Genomic DNA, 14,760 nt, shown 5'->3' on the forward strand with positions numbered 1-14,760 from the left:
TACAAATTAAAAGTTGGCGGATTGTATTAAAATATCAGCATTTATTATCACAACACATAAAGTCATGATCTCTTTGGACGGGAAAAGGGATGCCAAAGAAGATGGCGAGCCATTTGCTAGCAGACGTTGCCATGATATTGTGAACATTGAGTTTTGCATTCATATATTACACTATATCATGGATTCAGCCACTCTTTCATATTGGACTCTGCATATTATTGGTTTTATTCTTCTGCATGTAAACGTACAATACCTTATTGTATGTCACAGTAACTATGGACACACTCCACCATGCAGTGAATTTAATGGCTTTAACTCAATATAAATCAGAGTTAACTTTTGATGTTTATATAATAAAGGTCCTTGTTTCAAATTTGTTTCAATTAAAAGTTGCACTAATATGCATGGCACCATTTCACACATGGATGTGTATGACATCCATGTGTGAATGTCAACAATTACATGTGTCTGTAATTGTTTCACATATAATTGGACATAATAGTTCAAGTATGTACCTGTATTTTAATGTGTTTATTTCATAGATTTGCATGCATAGTTTGAAATAAGGTAGGTTGGTAGACAGACAGATAGGCCATCCAATCAGACCGGCTTGTAACAGGCCTGCCACTACCACTGCCTTTTTTGTATAAGCATTAGAATTATTGATTGCTGTCACAGTGTAAACATAATTACAGCAATATGACAAGAAATGCTTCGAAAATAAATGTCCTACCCTAGCTTTAATATTTTGGTTCTTAAGTTGTTTTTCAAATATATGAGTGACAGTAAAGTCATGACGTTGGTCTCGGATGTTATTAGGTAGGACTTGAAACCATGACTTCACTGGTGATGATGACACCACCCGATATTACTAAAGAGACCTGATATATAGGAAGACGGAGCAGGCAGAAGGTCGGACCATCCCTTAGCCTCCGAGAATATTCACCACTATACGGCCCACTCTGTACTCAGAACCATTGTCTGTATGTATTCGGAAGTGATTTCTTTATTTTTTTTCATTGAACGTTTACATTGGGTAACATAGGGTCGCTATGAAGATTGTCTTGGAACTAAATGGTTGTCGTTTTATTCGTCCTTTGTAACATTGTCTTTAGGGACCTTACTGTTTTATCCGCGATGCAGAGTGAAGGATTTTTGAGGGTTAATGTGAGTGGTAGCGTGGAGTATCAGGCTTCACAGGAGATGATTGTGTTCTGTACTTTATCTGTGGTGCTAAGCTGCTCTTTTATCTACGTGAACTGTGTTCTGTTGTACACCTTGAGGAGCAAGCCTGTTTTTTGTGAGACGTCCCGTTACATTCTGTTGTTTAACCTTCTCTTCGCAGATACTGCCTATCTTGTGACAAGTTTGTTACTTTACATACTGGCTGCTTGCAGGTTGAGGCTGAAATTGTATGTTTGTGGTTTGCTTACAAGCATCGGTGTTTTAGAAGACATCATCTCTCCTCTTACTCTAGCAGTGATGTCCCTTGAGAGATATGTGGCTGTGTGCTTTCCTATGAGACATACAGACCTTGCCACCGTCAGAAACACAGGAGCAGCCATCGCTGCTGTGTGGACCATCTCTGGGGGCAATGTTTTAATGCGAGTGTTAATACTTATTGGTTGGAAAAATGATTTAGATCTGAATGTGGAAATGAAAGACTTCTGCTCGAAAGAGGCAATGTTCCTGGCACCGATTTCCAGTCAAGTTGATAAAGCATTTTCCATTTTTGTGTTTGCATTTGGGGGACTTGTAACTATTCTTTCCTATGTTGGTGTGACATTGGTAGCCAGGTCAGCCTCGACAGAAAAAGCTACTGCCAGCAAGGCCGGAAAAACAGTTTTACTTCACATGATTCAGTTGGTGCTGATTCTTATCGCTACTATCTACTCTAGCATCCTCCTTAGCTTTGCAAGAACAGTGGATAGAACAACTCTGATCCGTCTCTACAACAGTTTTTATGTTTGTTTGAATATATTTCCCAGGTGCCTCAGTGCTCTGATCTATGGGCTCAGAGACAAAACAATCAGACCTGTCCTCTTGAAAAGACTCTGTGGTCAACTTAAATGCTTGGCCCCTACATAACTGTGGATGTCCAAACATGGATTTAGTCAATGTCTTGTTCCTTGAAATCTAAACTTTTTTTTGAAAGTCATAATTTATTTGAAAAGTTGTCAAATAATAATTTCGCTAAAGAGTGATATGGTTGAAAGTCTTTATCATGGAAGTCATGCAAACACCTAGGGTTATCCCAAAGCATATAAGAATGTCATTGGTTTAAAAACTTGCAGTAAATTGTTGTTTTGTGACACGAAAAGATTGATAAAATAAAAATGTGTTCTGAAAGTGCAAAATGTTGTAACTGTAATACATATAATAATAAGTGCTGTTAAAATTAGCGTGCTATTAACACTATAACGCAATCTTATTTTAATTTGATAACCCTAACCCTACAATTGAAGAAAGTGACAGGCTGCTTACAATTCCCAAATCTGTGGTGCTACTTATTTGAATTGAACTACACTTGTATTACCTGTTGGTTTACAATTCTACTAAGTAACTGCCTGCTTGCAATTCCCTAATCTGTAATCTGAGTGACTGAGTCAATATATCACCCTCAGGATCATTTGGTCTAGTTTTTCTTTATCAAGTACATTTGGTATGATGATTATTTTTATGATGGTATGATGATTTTTTTACCACTACACTAATGTAAATAGAGACATATACACAATTATTCTGTGCATCTCTTTTAACGTAATTATACGTTTTTCTGGATGGCCACTTTTTCAAGTACACTGTTTTACTTTGTATATAGTTCTGTTGTAATGTATATTTGTAATCATCTTCAATTAAATTTGTTTATAAAGCAGAGATATTTATTTATTTAATCTGCGGTAGGTAGTCGCAGCTTTCGTGTTTGGACGATAGTCATTATATTACGAACTTAAACCACCCCCTTTTGTAGGCTAACATATTATTAGTATTTATTATTATATTATATTATGTGATAACAGATTATTCATTAACTGGTAGGTGAATCCATCGATGTAGAATAATATTTGATGGGCTGTAAAAAATGGGCACCGTTATCTAAGAAACGTAATCATCTAGACAGAATTGTCTAGATGAGCAGTAAGCTTATGAGAACTGAGAAGCTTGTTGTGATCAGCAGTATCCATGGATCGTCTTTAAATATTATAAAGACAGAGCAAAGAGACTGTTTACAAGAAGGGCCAGGGCCAAATCTATTTCCTGTGGAGGCTCTGGTCATTCAATGTTATTTATTATTCTACTATAAACAAAGTTTAGCTGTTTCAGTTATTCTACAGTTAGATATAAAGCTAGGTATATATTTTTAAAAATATTGTAATATTATTTTCTGACTTTTTATTGTCTCCTTGTGCCACTGCTGGCAACCCCCTCCAGGATTTATTAATGTTTATTATATCTTCAAATTACCATGTGTAGGATTGAAGAAGTTTAGGGATAAAAAAACACAACACGGGAAAAATAGTGTTCTCTACACTCAAAATGCAACTGTGTGACGTAGACTAGCATAGCTCAGCTTGCTGTTTTTTTAGGAGTGTTGATAGTATACGTTTATTTTGAATAAAGGCCTCGTTCACGCTGCGGGCCCTATTTTAACGGTCTCAAACACAAGTGAGAAGCGCTAAACGGAAGTAGCTTTGTGGGCAGGGCTCAGCCGCTGTTGCTATTATACCGGCGGATAAATTACTCTTGTGCCCGACGCAAATCTAAAAAGGGTTGCCCTGAAGTAGCCTGATTACCAATGTGTGGTTTGGGCGTAACGTGCAATAAACCACTGAGAGTGCCATCTCCCATCCCCTTTAGGAGCCATGAGTGCATTTGAACCTGAAGAGTTGATATTTTTACAGCACATTAACAGTCTCCGATGAGACAGATGCATGACCACCGAATTTCAAACTTCAAATGGCTCAGTTTATGGCCAAATTATATGCCCTAATTCACACATGGAATAGCGTTTTCTTCTACAACTTCCGAAATATTGAGTCGTCATGCAAATTGCCTAATATGCATGTGTCCCCCCGTTAATGTACATTGCCATGGACTGTATTATGTGTTACGTGTTTAGTTTGCGTGTGGTTAAACAGATGGATGCACACACGTGCGCCTGCATTCATTCATTCTTTTTAACACTCACTTGCGGTAAAACAATGTTTTCTCACGATCAAAAACTCATCAATCCTAAAAGTTATGGGCTTGTACACGATGTCTGTGTAAAGAAAATATGTGTTTGCTGTACGGTGTTTGCAGATGCATTGATTTAAATAAATCGTATTACCGCTTTATCAGCTGTTCTTTCCCAAATTTACCCTAAACGAGATTTTGTTTTGGAAGGCTGGGATATAGCCTACTTTGCTCAAGTTTATCATTGTTATTATTATTATTTTAACACATGGCATAGCCTACTACAGTTTTCATTCATGCAGCCCCTATGGGCAATTTTTTTGCAGTTGCGACCTGCCATGGCACGTCAAAATAGCAACACCAACTGCGCTATCCGCTAGTGCACTTGTCGGTCAGTTGCGCAGCTGCTTTATCGATCTGGATGATAGCACCATGCATGTATCATTTGCGCCAGAACACACCTCTGCTTTTCGCCGACACACCTCTCAGGGCGCAAGTTTAGTAGCGCAGGTTTGCTGTGGGGGAATATCGGCTTTGTGCCGGGTGCAAACTAGCAAAGATACATGCATTGGTGTAGAAAGTCAATTGCACTGAATGCAAGATAGGGCCCTGCAAGTTAATGTGGCCCAAATCCGATGTGTGCACAAGACATCACATTTGATCTTTTCAAGATGAGCATTTAGGTTTGCAGTGTGATGAAACACAAGAGAGAGGTACTGGCTGGCCAATTAATTAGTAATGGGATGTGATTTTATTGATAACATTATTTAAATAACTATTGATAAGCATTGACTACAGATATGTCTGCCTACCTCCAAGCATCGGTCAAGACACACACCCAAGCTCGATCCCACCGCTCAACTACCTCAGCTGGACGTCTGGTACCGCCACCGCTAAGAGCTAGCAAAGGTCGATCAGCAAAGTCACAACTTTTCTGTTTTGGGACCCCAGTGGTGGAACGAGCTCCCTGCCGATGTCAGGATCACAGAGTCGCTCACGACACCAGCTTCCCCAAAAGACGCAAAACACACCTGTTCAGAGTTCACCTCGACTCTGCATAGCTACCCAGCCCCTTCCGGCCACCATTGTATGTTGTATGTCCTGGCACTTAATGTACGCACTTATTGTACGCACCTAATCTACATTGCACTTATTCATAGAACTTAATTGTGTAGCATCTGCAGTAGCTGCTATGACTGCTGTACAAGGGGAATTGGTTAGCCTAGCGATTTTTAGTACTTGCACTTGGTTCTATGAACATCATTACTGTACCGACAGTGATAGATTGTTTCACTTCTTATGACAAACGTACTTATTACAAGTCGCTTTGGATAAAAGCGTCTGCTAAATACCCTGAATGTAATTGTAAATGTAAATATGTGCTGCATGGTTACTTTAAGCTACGAGTTAGTTTACATTTTTTGCAACTTTAGTCTGTTAAAACTGAACTTACACTACTATAAACAAAGTTCAAGTTGTTGAGTACTACTGTAGTTACTTCTGTTGGTTGATAACTGGTCCATTTCCCTATCCACAGGAACCACATATAATTGTCAACATCATCATCAACATGTAGGCCTAATTACTAAGTCAAAACATGAGTGAACTCCTTGGTAAGCATTTTAATATTTAATGTGTCCAAATGAGCTGGCAGGGGACTGGTTTAAAGAACACACCATTAGCTCAGAGGATAAAGAACTTCCTCCATTCTGATGGATCCCTAATGGATTGTAACTCGCCAGGGTATTAGCAATCCCAAGAGCATCAGCTACACTTTAGGTTTAAACAACCCTTTGTTTTATTCGTTTTTTCTTTACAGACCACCATCTCACAACGGCACAAAGGTATACATTTGTGAGTAATAAAAATCAATCACAAATGTAATGTATCAGTTGTAGCCTATGTTCTGAAGATTAATATATTGAACATATGAGTATTTGAGAGGAACAGTCCACCTTACTCATTCAATGCTCTACTTTAAGTCAGAAATAGAGTTACTGGCTCTTCATTGCCATTTTGTTTTAATCTTCTTAGTATGTCTATGAACTTTAACCCTTTGTCAGTGTTACTCTACGGTTACTCATTATGTCCAGCCAGACCCCTTGCAGCTGGTCTGACACTTCTTGTGTGTCTGTCCATCTCGCCCATGAAATTTGCAGGCCCTGCAGCAAAACAATAGCCTGGCACCACCCACCTACCTACTTCCGCTCAATTTTCATTTCACTTCAGTACTAGGTCTGGGTCTGCTCCATCTCATTGCTTGAGTCGGCCCTCTTGTGGCGTAACCACTCTCTGCCTCTCGTTGTCTTCAAGACTCCAGGGCGTATGAGGGCTTCATCGGGCAGGAGGTGTTGTAGCAGCTTGACAGAGTCTGAGTTGCTTGATTTTCCCATCGAGGCGAAGGCCCCACAATGGAGAGCTGCTCGCTTGTTTTGACCGCTTGGCCGTCCTCCTGCTGTGGGGTTACTTGTCACTGCAGATCATTGACTGTCCGTGTACCCCGTGTTATGAGGGTACCCATGATTTGGTCGGACTCAGGGTTTGGGCGCATCACCGCCTGGAGCACCTACTGCCAGTCACACTGTCTCGTGACTGCTGGTTATGGCTGAACGATTTGGGGAAATAATGATTAATTATTTCGACCAATATTGCGATGCGATTTATCATGTTTTTTATATATTTTTTTGCTTATGTTCTGTATGATTCACTAAACAAGCAATAAATCATTCTATAGTATGACCAACACAAAATTGGAAACAGTCAAAATATAAACTGCTCTTTCTATGTGTTGAGATGAATTGATACATGAATTGATATGACATCCCTATTTAGCTATTGAATTGGAAAAGAAAAATAAATAAGGATCTTACTGATCTCCAGTCACTAACAGCAACAAATAAAAGAAATAAAAAAAAATGAAGCCTTTGCGATTTGCAAATTGCGTTCTACTACATCGCGTCGTCGCTTTGAATTTGATTAGCCTTACTGCTGGTGCCCCCGCCGCTTCTGAGCCTCTGTGCCTGGCTGACCGCCCTGACCTGTCGTCTATGATTGTGCCATAGATCTCCTACCTGGATCCCCTCTTGCCCAGCTACACGCTCTACCATTTTTTCTTCATTATATAGAAGATGACATATCGATTCTTCTCCCCGTCTCCCGCTTAGCACGTGCAACAGTTCATCTGTCTCACCTCGTGCCCATGCGTCAAACACACGCCAAAACCTTCTGCGGGAAACTTTCTGGCGGCCCACAATGAATGCGGACACTCGCTCATGCCTTGCTGCCTGTTTCGAACCTGCGCACAGATCAAGACATCCACCAGATCCCGTTGCGACCTTCTCCACCCCTTGCCAAGACCAAATCAGCTTTCATCTGACATCTCTCTGAGGTTGTCCAGTCGAGGCCCCGAGTTCATCTCTCAGCTGTGGTGATCGTTCTGCCACAGTTAAATAAAGATGTTCTGATATCAATTCCTGCATCAGTTCATCTCAACACATAGGCCTGGCCTAAAGGAAAGAGCAGTTTACATATTGACTGCTTCCAGTTTTGTGTTTGGCATAATATAGAAAGAGCTTGTTTAGTGAATAATTCATAACAAAGAACTTTAAAAAAAAAAATCGCATAATAAATCGCAATCGTAATATTGCTCGAAATAATTGCAATTATGTTATTTCCCCAAATCGTTCAGCCCAACTTTGGAGACACCTTCAGTCTTTCAACTGATTACCATTCACAAAAATAACAGTTGAAATGAACAGACCATTGAATTTTATATTTCTAGGTTGAATTATTCCCTTAATTGTTTTGCCTTTTGTGATTGTTGAAGAGAATTTGTGTAAAAGAGTACTAAATTTGCAAAGAATAACATTGACATCTTCATGTATTAAAAAACCTTGTTAAAAAATATCTTGGATTTTACAATAAATAACCGCCACTCTCAAAGATCCCTTCTGTTATGAGAGATCCCTCATAAAACTACATTTAAAAATGGCTTGTAACTGTGTGCGACAGCTACGTTAATTTCCTTTCCCTTGGTGTTACGCCCCACCTCTCATTGGTCCTACTGCGGCTAACAACAAACCACCCTTGACCCCAAATATCAAAGGACACCTTTTACAAAAACCCAACCACTGGGATTTATTTACATAAACATATGAAAAGGACACGACATTAAGATATACAACAAAGTCCAAAACATAAAGACACGACAAATCCCAGAGAGGTGGCCCGACCAGCCAGCAGTCCCATGACCAAAAGCATCCCCATGGGCAAGGCCAGTGGGGTGTAGAGGGGCATAAAACTTGGATTATTGTTTGCTGTCATAAAATAATAATAAATGTCTACCCTAGCTTTAATATTTCTGTGCCCAAAAATGTGATTAACAGTGGCTTGTGAAGGTGGGATCACATGTTGATGTTAGCGTGACATCATCCCCAGTGTAGGCATTGTCGCCATGCCTACACTGGTGATGATGTTGAATGATGACATCACCTGCTGCTAAGAGAAAAGAGACCTGATATATAGGAAAACTTAAACAGCAAATGGTCAAACCATCCCTGGCCCGCCGAGAATATCCAGCACTATACGGTCCACTCTGTACCATTGTATTGCATGAATGTGGAAATAATATTTTTATTAGTACTATGGAACCATGTCTGTCTTTTATGTGCTTAACATAGAGTGATTATTGGATTGTCTGGGGACCATGTGGTCATTTTAGTAGTCCTTTGTAACATTGTCCTTAATGACCTTACATTTTTTAGCTGCAATGCAGAGTGCAGGACATTTGAGAGTTAATGTTACTGGTAGCGTGGAGTATCAAGCCTCACAGGAGATGGTTGTGTTCTGTACTTTATCTGTGGGGCTATGCTGCTCTTTTATCTACGTGAACTGTGTTCTGTTGTACACCTTGAGGAGCAAGCCAGTTTTTTGTGAGACGTCCCGTTACATTCTGTTGTTTAACCTTCTCTTCGCAGATACTGCCTATCTTGTGACAAGTTTGTTATTCTACATACTAGCTGTTTGCAGGCTGAGGCTAAAATTGTATGTTTGTGGTTTGCTTACAAGCATCAGTGTTTTAGAAGACATCATCTCTCCACTTACTCTGATAGTGATGTCCATTGAGAGATATGTGGCTGTGTGCTTTCCTATGAGACATACAGACCTTGCCACCATCAGAAACACAGGAGCAGCCATCTCTGTTGTGTGGACCATCTCTGGTGGCAATGTTCTAATGCGAGGGTTAATTCTTGTTGATTGGAAAAGTAATTTTGATCCAAAAGCGGAAATGGAAGACTTCTGCTCGAAAGAGGCAATGTTCCTGGCACCAATGTCCAGTGTAGTTGATAAAGCATTTTGCGCTTTTGTGTTTGCATTTGGGGGACTTGTAACTATTCTTTCCTATGTTGGTGTGACGTTGGTAGCCAGGTCAGCCTCGACAGATAAAGCATCTGCCAGCAAGGCTGGAAAAACAGTTATACTTCATATGATTCAGTTGGTTGTGATTCTAATCGCTACCATCTACTCTAGCATTCTCGTAAGCTTTGCAAGAATAGTGGACAGAACCACTTTGATTCGTCTCTACAACAGTTTTTTTGTGTGTTTGAATCTATTTCCCAGGTGTCTTAGTGCTCTTATCTATGGGCTCAGAGACAAGTCCATCAGACCTCTCCTCTTGAAAAGGCTCTGTGGTAATATCAAATGCTTGGCCCCCAAATCTGTGGATGAGCAAACAAGGATTAAGGATTGTCCTGTCCCATGAAATGTACAAAGAAAACTAAATGATAGATATGTGAAAAGATTAATATTTTTTGAAAGTCATTAATGTTTTGAAAAAAATATTTTTCTCTGGAGATAATTATTTTTTAGCTAGCTGCACTTGTTTTGGATTCAGGTCAGTTTACAGGTGACCTCTTCGCACTCACAAGCTATTATACCCCTCTGACTCTTAAAACATTAATTAAGGAAATAAGTAAACACATTCGCTAAAGTGACAGATGGTCAAAAGATGGTGTCATGGACGTTATGCAAACACATAGGGATTTCCCTAAGCATTGCAGAATGTCTTTGATTTAAAACTTGAGCTAAAGTGTTATGTTGTGGGACAGAAATATTGATTTGAAATGAGAATGTGATTTGAAAGTGCTAAATGTTTTTACTTTAATATAAATGTATAACTGTTAAACTATAGCTATAATATAGTTGGTGGTTTAATGTTATGTTAATTAATATAAATCATTTTATTATGTTTTTAGCTCTACTTTAATGTGAATACAGCCATACAAAAGGTTTCTGTGTATCTCTTTCAATGTAAATATCTGTTTATGTTTATTGCTATATTTTCATGTGGATGTTTTCTATTGGTTTATAGTTATATTGTTATTTAAATTTGTAGTTATCTTCAATAAATTGTGATACATCAGAGCAGAGTTATTAACTGAACACACTTTAAAGCTGCACTAGGTAGTCTTTGGGTTCTTAAGTTAGGATTGTCATTCCCTCATGAACTGAAAACAATGTAAATTGTAATAGGCTAATAGGTCATAAGTATCTATGTATAACTGGTTGTTGAATCAATGGATGTATGGAACCTGGTAGGAGTAGGCCTAAGTATTGTGGCGACCCGGCCCCAAGAATGTCTCTCTCTCACGCCGAAATCAAAACACGCCAATACCCCTTCAAAGCCCGGGAGGGCGTTTATTCATTAAATGATGGGGGAAAAACCTGCAGGGTCGGTGGCCAACATGGGAAAACCAAAAATCATACGCGTGACTCCGTGAGCCACGGTGGAGGCAGGGGAATTGTCTCTCCAGCCGGGCCGGTCTCGTCCCTGGAGTGGGGGGTCAATCCCGTCGGTGATGCCGTCCCGGTGATGCGTGCCGTGTCGGCGCGCGTCGTCCTGGCGTGCGGGTCCTCTCGTGGCCGCTGGGGAAAGTCTCTTAAATCCAAGAGTCCTCCTGTCCGTAGCGGGTCCTGGAGGTATTCGGCCCCGCATGGACTCCCGGACTCCCTCCCTGGGAGAACAAAAAATGGCCTTTTAAAGGGTACCTGATCTTCTGCCGCAGGTGTTCTCCATTGCGTTGATTGAGGTTACGCAAGGGCTGCTCTCTGGCTCCGGCTGGTGGATAACGGCGGTACACGCCATCCACCACCTCTCCCTTTGGCCGCCTGGCGTGGGGGTTTGGGGCCGGGTTGCCACAGTATCCTTTGTAGCATGACAATACTACCTCCCATTAAGGGTTAGTTTGACCAAATCTATAACCCCCCGAACAGTAACAATTGCTCATAAACTCAAAACATACCGATAAACATATTAGTTAATATTCATAATGCAAAATTTGAGCTGAAACTGGGGGGTCACTTAGCCTGGTCCTACCAGACCATCGTACTTCATTTCATTTGTACAGAAGGTCTGGAACTGCCCAATTGACAAACATTCACTCACTTGGAGGTGGGTGTCTGTTGAAGTTTTAAAATGATTGGATCTGCCCAAAAGGTATATATTTTTATGTACTTTTAATGTACTTTTTATGTAATTTTAACCTCCCCTGGAACCTGTAACAGGATTGTTGATATAATGTGCAGGTTTAACATACAGAGACACTTGTGTAGCCGGTGTAGCCTCGGGTACTTTTCAAGCTTGTTTACATTACCGTCTGTGTATCCCTAAACCTTCCCCCGCCTCCTTACATGTTCCTACGTAAGTCACTACATCTCCCCCTTTTAGTGAAGTACCAGCATTTATTTTGTTTTCTTTTAATATTATTAATTAACAATAAACATACTCTCCAGTATAACATAGATCTTCATCACTATAAACCTTTATTTTCAACACTATAAACCTCTGAGACAAACCCACTTGTGTGGCATTACAAGATCACAGAACATATAATTATAATTATCATTCTGTTAGCTCCTGATACCCGGAGTTCCTCATTGAAATGCGCTACGCAGCGCGTTTTATTTTTTTACTGCTCGTGGCGCCCCCCATGTGATTTGCCGCCCCCCACAAATATGGCACCCTGGGCGGCTGCCTAGTTCGCCCGTACCTAAAACCGCCACTGCCTGTAAGCCATGAGTGCCTTGTGTGGATCCTCTCCCTTTGCCAGGAGAGATTTCCCCGTCCGCACAGCTCTTTCAGCTTCCCCGTTGCTCCGCGGATAGCGGGGACTGCTGGTCACGTGGCTGAAGTCGTACTCCCTGGCGAAGTCTGCAAACTCAGTTGCAGAGAACTGGGGGCCGTTGTCGATGACGACAATCTCCGGGACTCCATGGCGTGCGAATATGGGCTTCAACTTCTCTTCTAAAGTAGTGGAGGTAGTGGAGGTGAGGTCAGCTACTTCAATGTAGCAATAGAAGTATTCAATTACCACAAGGTACATTGCGCTCTTCCACTGAACAATATCTGCTGCAACGCGCTGTCATGGTCTAGCAGGTAATGGCGTCATCAGCAGTGGTTCTGGTGCGTTCTGCACTTCCTTTGCACACATCACAGTTTTCCACTTTCTGTTTTATGTGTTTGGTCAGATCCGGCCACCATACAGACTGCTGTGCCCTGGCAATACATTTTGTCATTCCTTGGTGACCATCATGAATCTTGTTGAGCATCTCCTCTTGCATAGTAACGGTGATGACAAGACTTTTGCCCTTCATTAGTAGACTGCCAGTACTGCTGGAGTCTTTCCTCTGATGCAGGTAAGTTTCCCACTATGTTGTTGATGTACAACCTGACATCTGTCTCCAGGTGCATTTCCACCTCTGCAGGCGGGGTTTGGATAGCAGCTCTGGAAAGTGCGTCTGCTGTGACAATATTTTTCCCCGGCGTGTGTTCAATCCTGTACGTGAAGTGGAGTAGTCGCAGTCTGAATCTCAGAACGCGCGGGGGAGCAAATCGTTAAGGGCTCTGCAGCTCATTAGGGAGATGAGGGGTTTGTGGTATGTCTGTATGAGAAATCGAATGCCCGTTGCTGTACGCTCCCCCAGGCCAAGTCATTGTCTGCTCTGTGCAGGTCTCTTATCGGCTGTGTGAGCTCAGCGATACGGGGCGAAAACTTCCCACATAGTTAACTGTGCCCAAAATCTTCTGACATCAGCAACATCTTTAGGTGTGGGCATTTCTGTGATTGCCTTGATTTTACTTGGGTCTGCTTCCATGCTCAGTGCGCTGACAACGTGATGCAGGACTGTGAACCGATCCACAGCAAACTAGCATTTGTCGTTGTTGAGTGTCAACCCCTCCTTCTGGAGTTGCCCCAACACTTGGTGCAGCCTGTGGTCGTCTTGTTCACGAGATGTCCCAAAGACGAGAATGTCATCTCCATGATAGACAATCCCTTCTAGTCCCGCCAGCACCTGTGTCAGCCGCCTTTGGAAGTGCTCCGGTGCTGATGAGATCCTAAAAGGCAATCTTTTGAAACAGTACCTTCCAAAAGGTGTAATAAATGTGGTTAGTGGAACTGAGTCTGGGTGCAGGGGCACCTGCCAGAATCCTGCAGTTGCATCGAGTTCTGTAAACACTGGTGCTCCTGAAACCTTCCCCATGCAATCACTCCCATTTCTTGCCCTTTCTGGGTCGGCTCAGTGTGGAAAAAATGTCATCCGCTTACTCACCCATGGTGTAAACAAGTGAATTAACTTGATATTCTCCGGGGTTTTCATTCAGTCCTGCCGCGATCCGGAACCGTTCAAACCAGCGATTCCAGTTGGGCCAATTACCGAAGAAGTCCGAGAAGTCAAAGTTATTGACTTTATTGAGAACAGGGACTCCATTTTTGCTTTTGCAGGCTCGCACAACGCTGTCCCTCTCCATCTTGCTGGCTCTCTGCACCCGAAGTTTCTAACTGATAGCTTAGCCTAGCTTATCCCTGAATGGGATTTACGCTGCACAGAAGTCCGTCAATATTTTCCAAAAAACATATTTTGGGAAACTCCGACGCTGCTTGTGACGGAGTTTAGCACTTCTGACACAATGTAACAGGATTGTTTATGTGCTGTGCAGGTTTAACATACAGGGACACTCATGTAGCCGGTGTAGCCTCGGGTACTTTATTCTAAGCTTGTTAATATTACCGTGTGTGTCTCCCTAAACCTTCCCCCGCCTCCTTACATACAGCAGTGTCTTAATTACACAATGCGTCCATGCTGCGGTGTCAGCCTGCGGAAGCAACGGACTGTACAACATGCGCCAGAGGAGGGCAGCGACATAATAAACTGAGATATGGCTGAAAGCGCAGCACACGAGGAAGAGGAGCAGTTGGTTAAAAATTCCGGTTCAAGTTCCATTGTATGGACATGTATGGTATGGTTTTAAAAGGTCAGACAAAGAGCAGAAAACTGTGTTCTGCCAAGTGTGCAAGAAGACAGTGGTTGCAAAGGGTGGTAATACCAGTAACCTTTTTCTTCACTTAAAACGAATCACACGTTGGAATATGAAGAAAGCCAAATTATGCATCCTCCGCAAACGTCAGGTGCATCGTCAAGTTGCAGCGGGAAGAAAAAAAGCTGTATCCCTATCGCAGACATCATTCACACAGGCATTTTCCCCAGCTAGTCCTTCCGAAAAAAAAGCAAAACTATACGGCAAGG

General features: G+C 41.6%; 2 protein-coding genes across 2 annotated transcripts; both read left to right on the plus strand.

The window, feature by feature from the left end:
* The first annotated feature begins 445 nt into the window (after positions 1–445).
* On the plus strand, positions 446–2,612 carry LOC130385750 (odorant receptor 131-2-like). The gene has a single exon (XM_056594426.1). It carries the CDS (start codon positions 1,075–1,077, stop codon positions 2,086–2,088), a length of 1,014 nt encoding a protein of 337 aa, XP_056450401.1. The 5' UTR covers positions 446–1,074; the 3' UTR covers positions 2,089–2,612.
* Positions 2,613–8,944: 6,332 nt separating this feature from the next.
* LOC130386098 (odorant receptor 131-2-like) lies at positions 8,945–9,937 on the plus strand. Its single transcript, XM_056594876.1, has one exon. The coding sequence runs from the start codon at positions 8,945–8,947 to the stop codon at positions 9,935–9,937; it is 993 nt and encodes a 330-aa protein (XP_056450851.1).
* Positions 9,938–14,760: the final 4,823 nt, after the last annotated feature.

The sequence above is a fragment of the Gadus chalcogrammus genome, chromosome 7 (assembly GCF_026213295.1).
Source record: "Gadus chalcogrammus isolate NIFS_2021 chromosome 7, NIFS_Gcha_1.0, whole genome shotgun sequence".
Lineage (NCBI taxonomy): Eukaryota > Metazoa > Chordata > Actinopteri > Gadiformes > Gadidae > Gadus > Gadus chalcogrammus.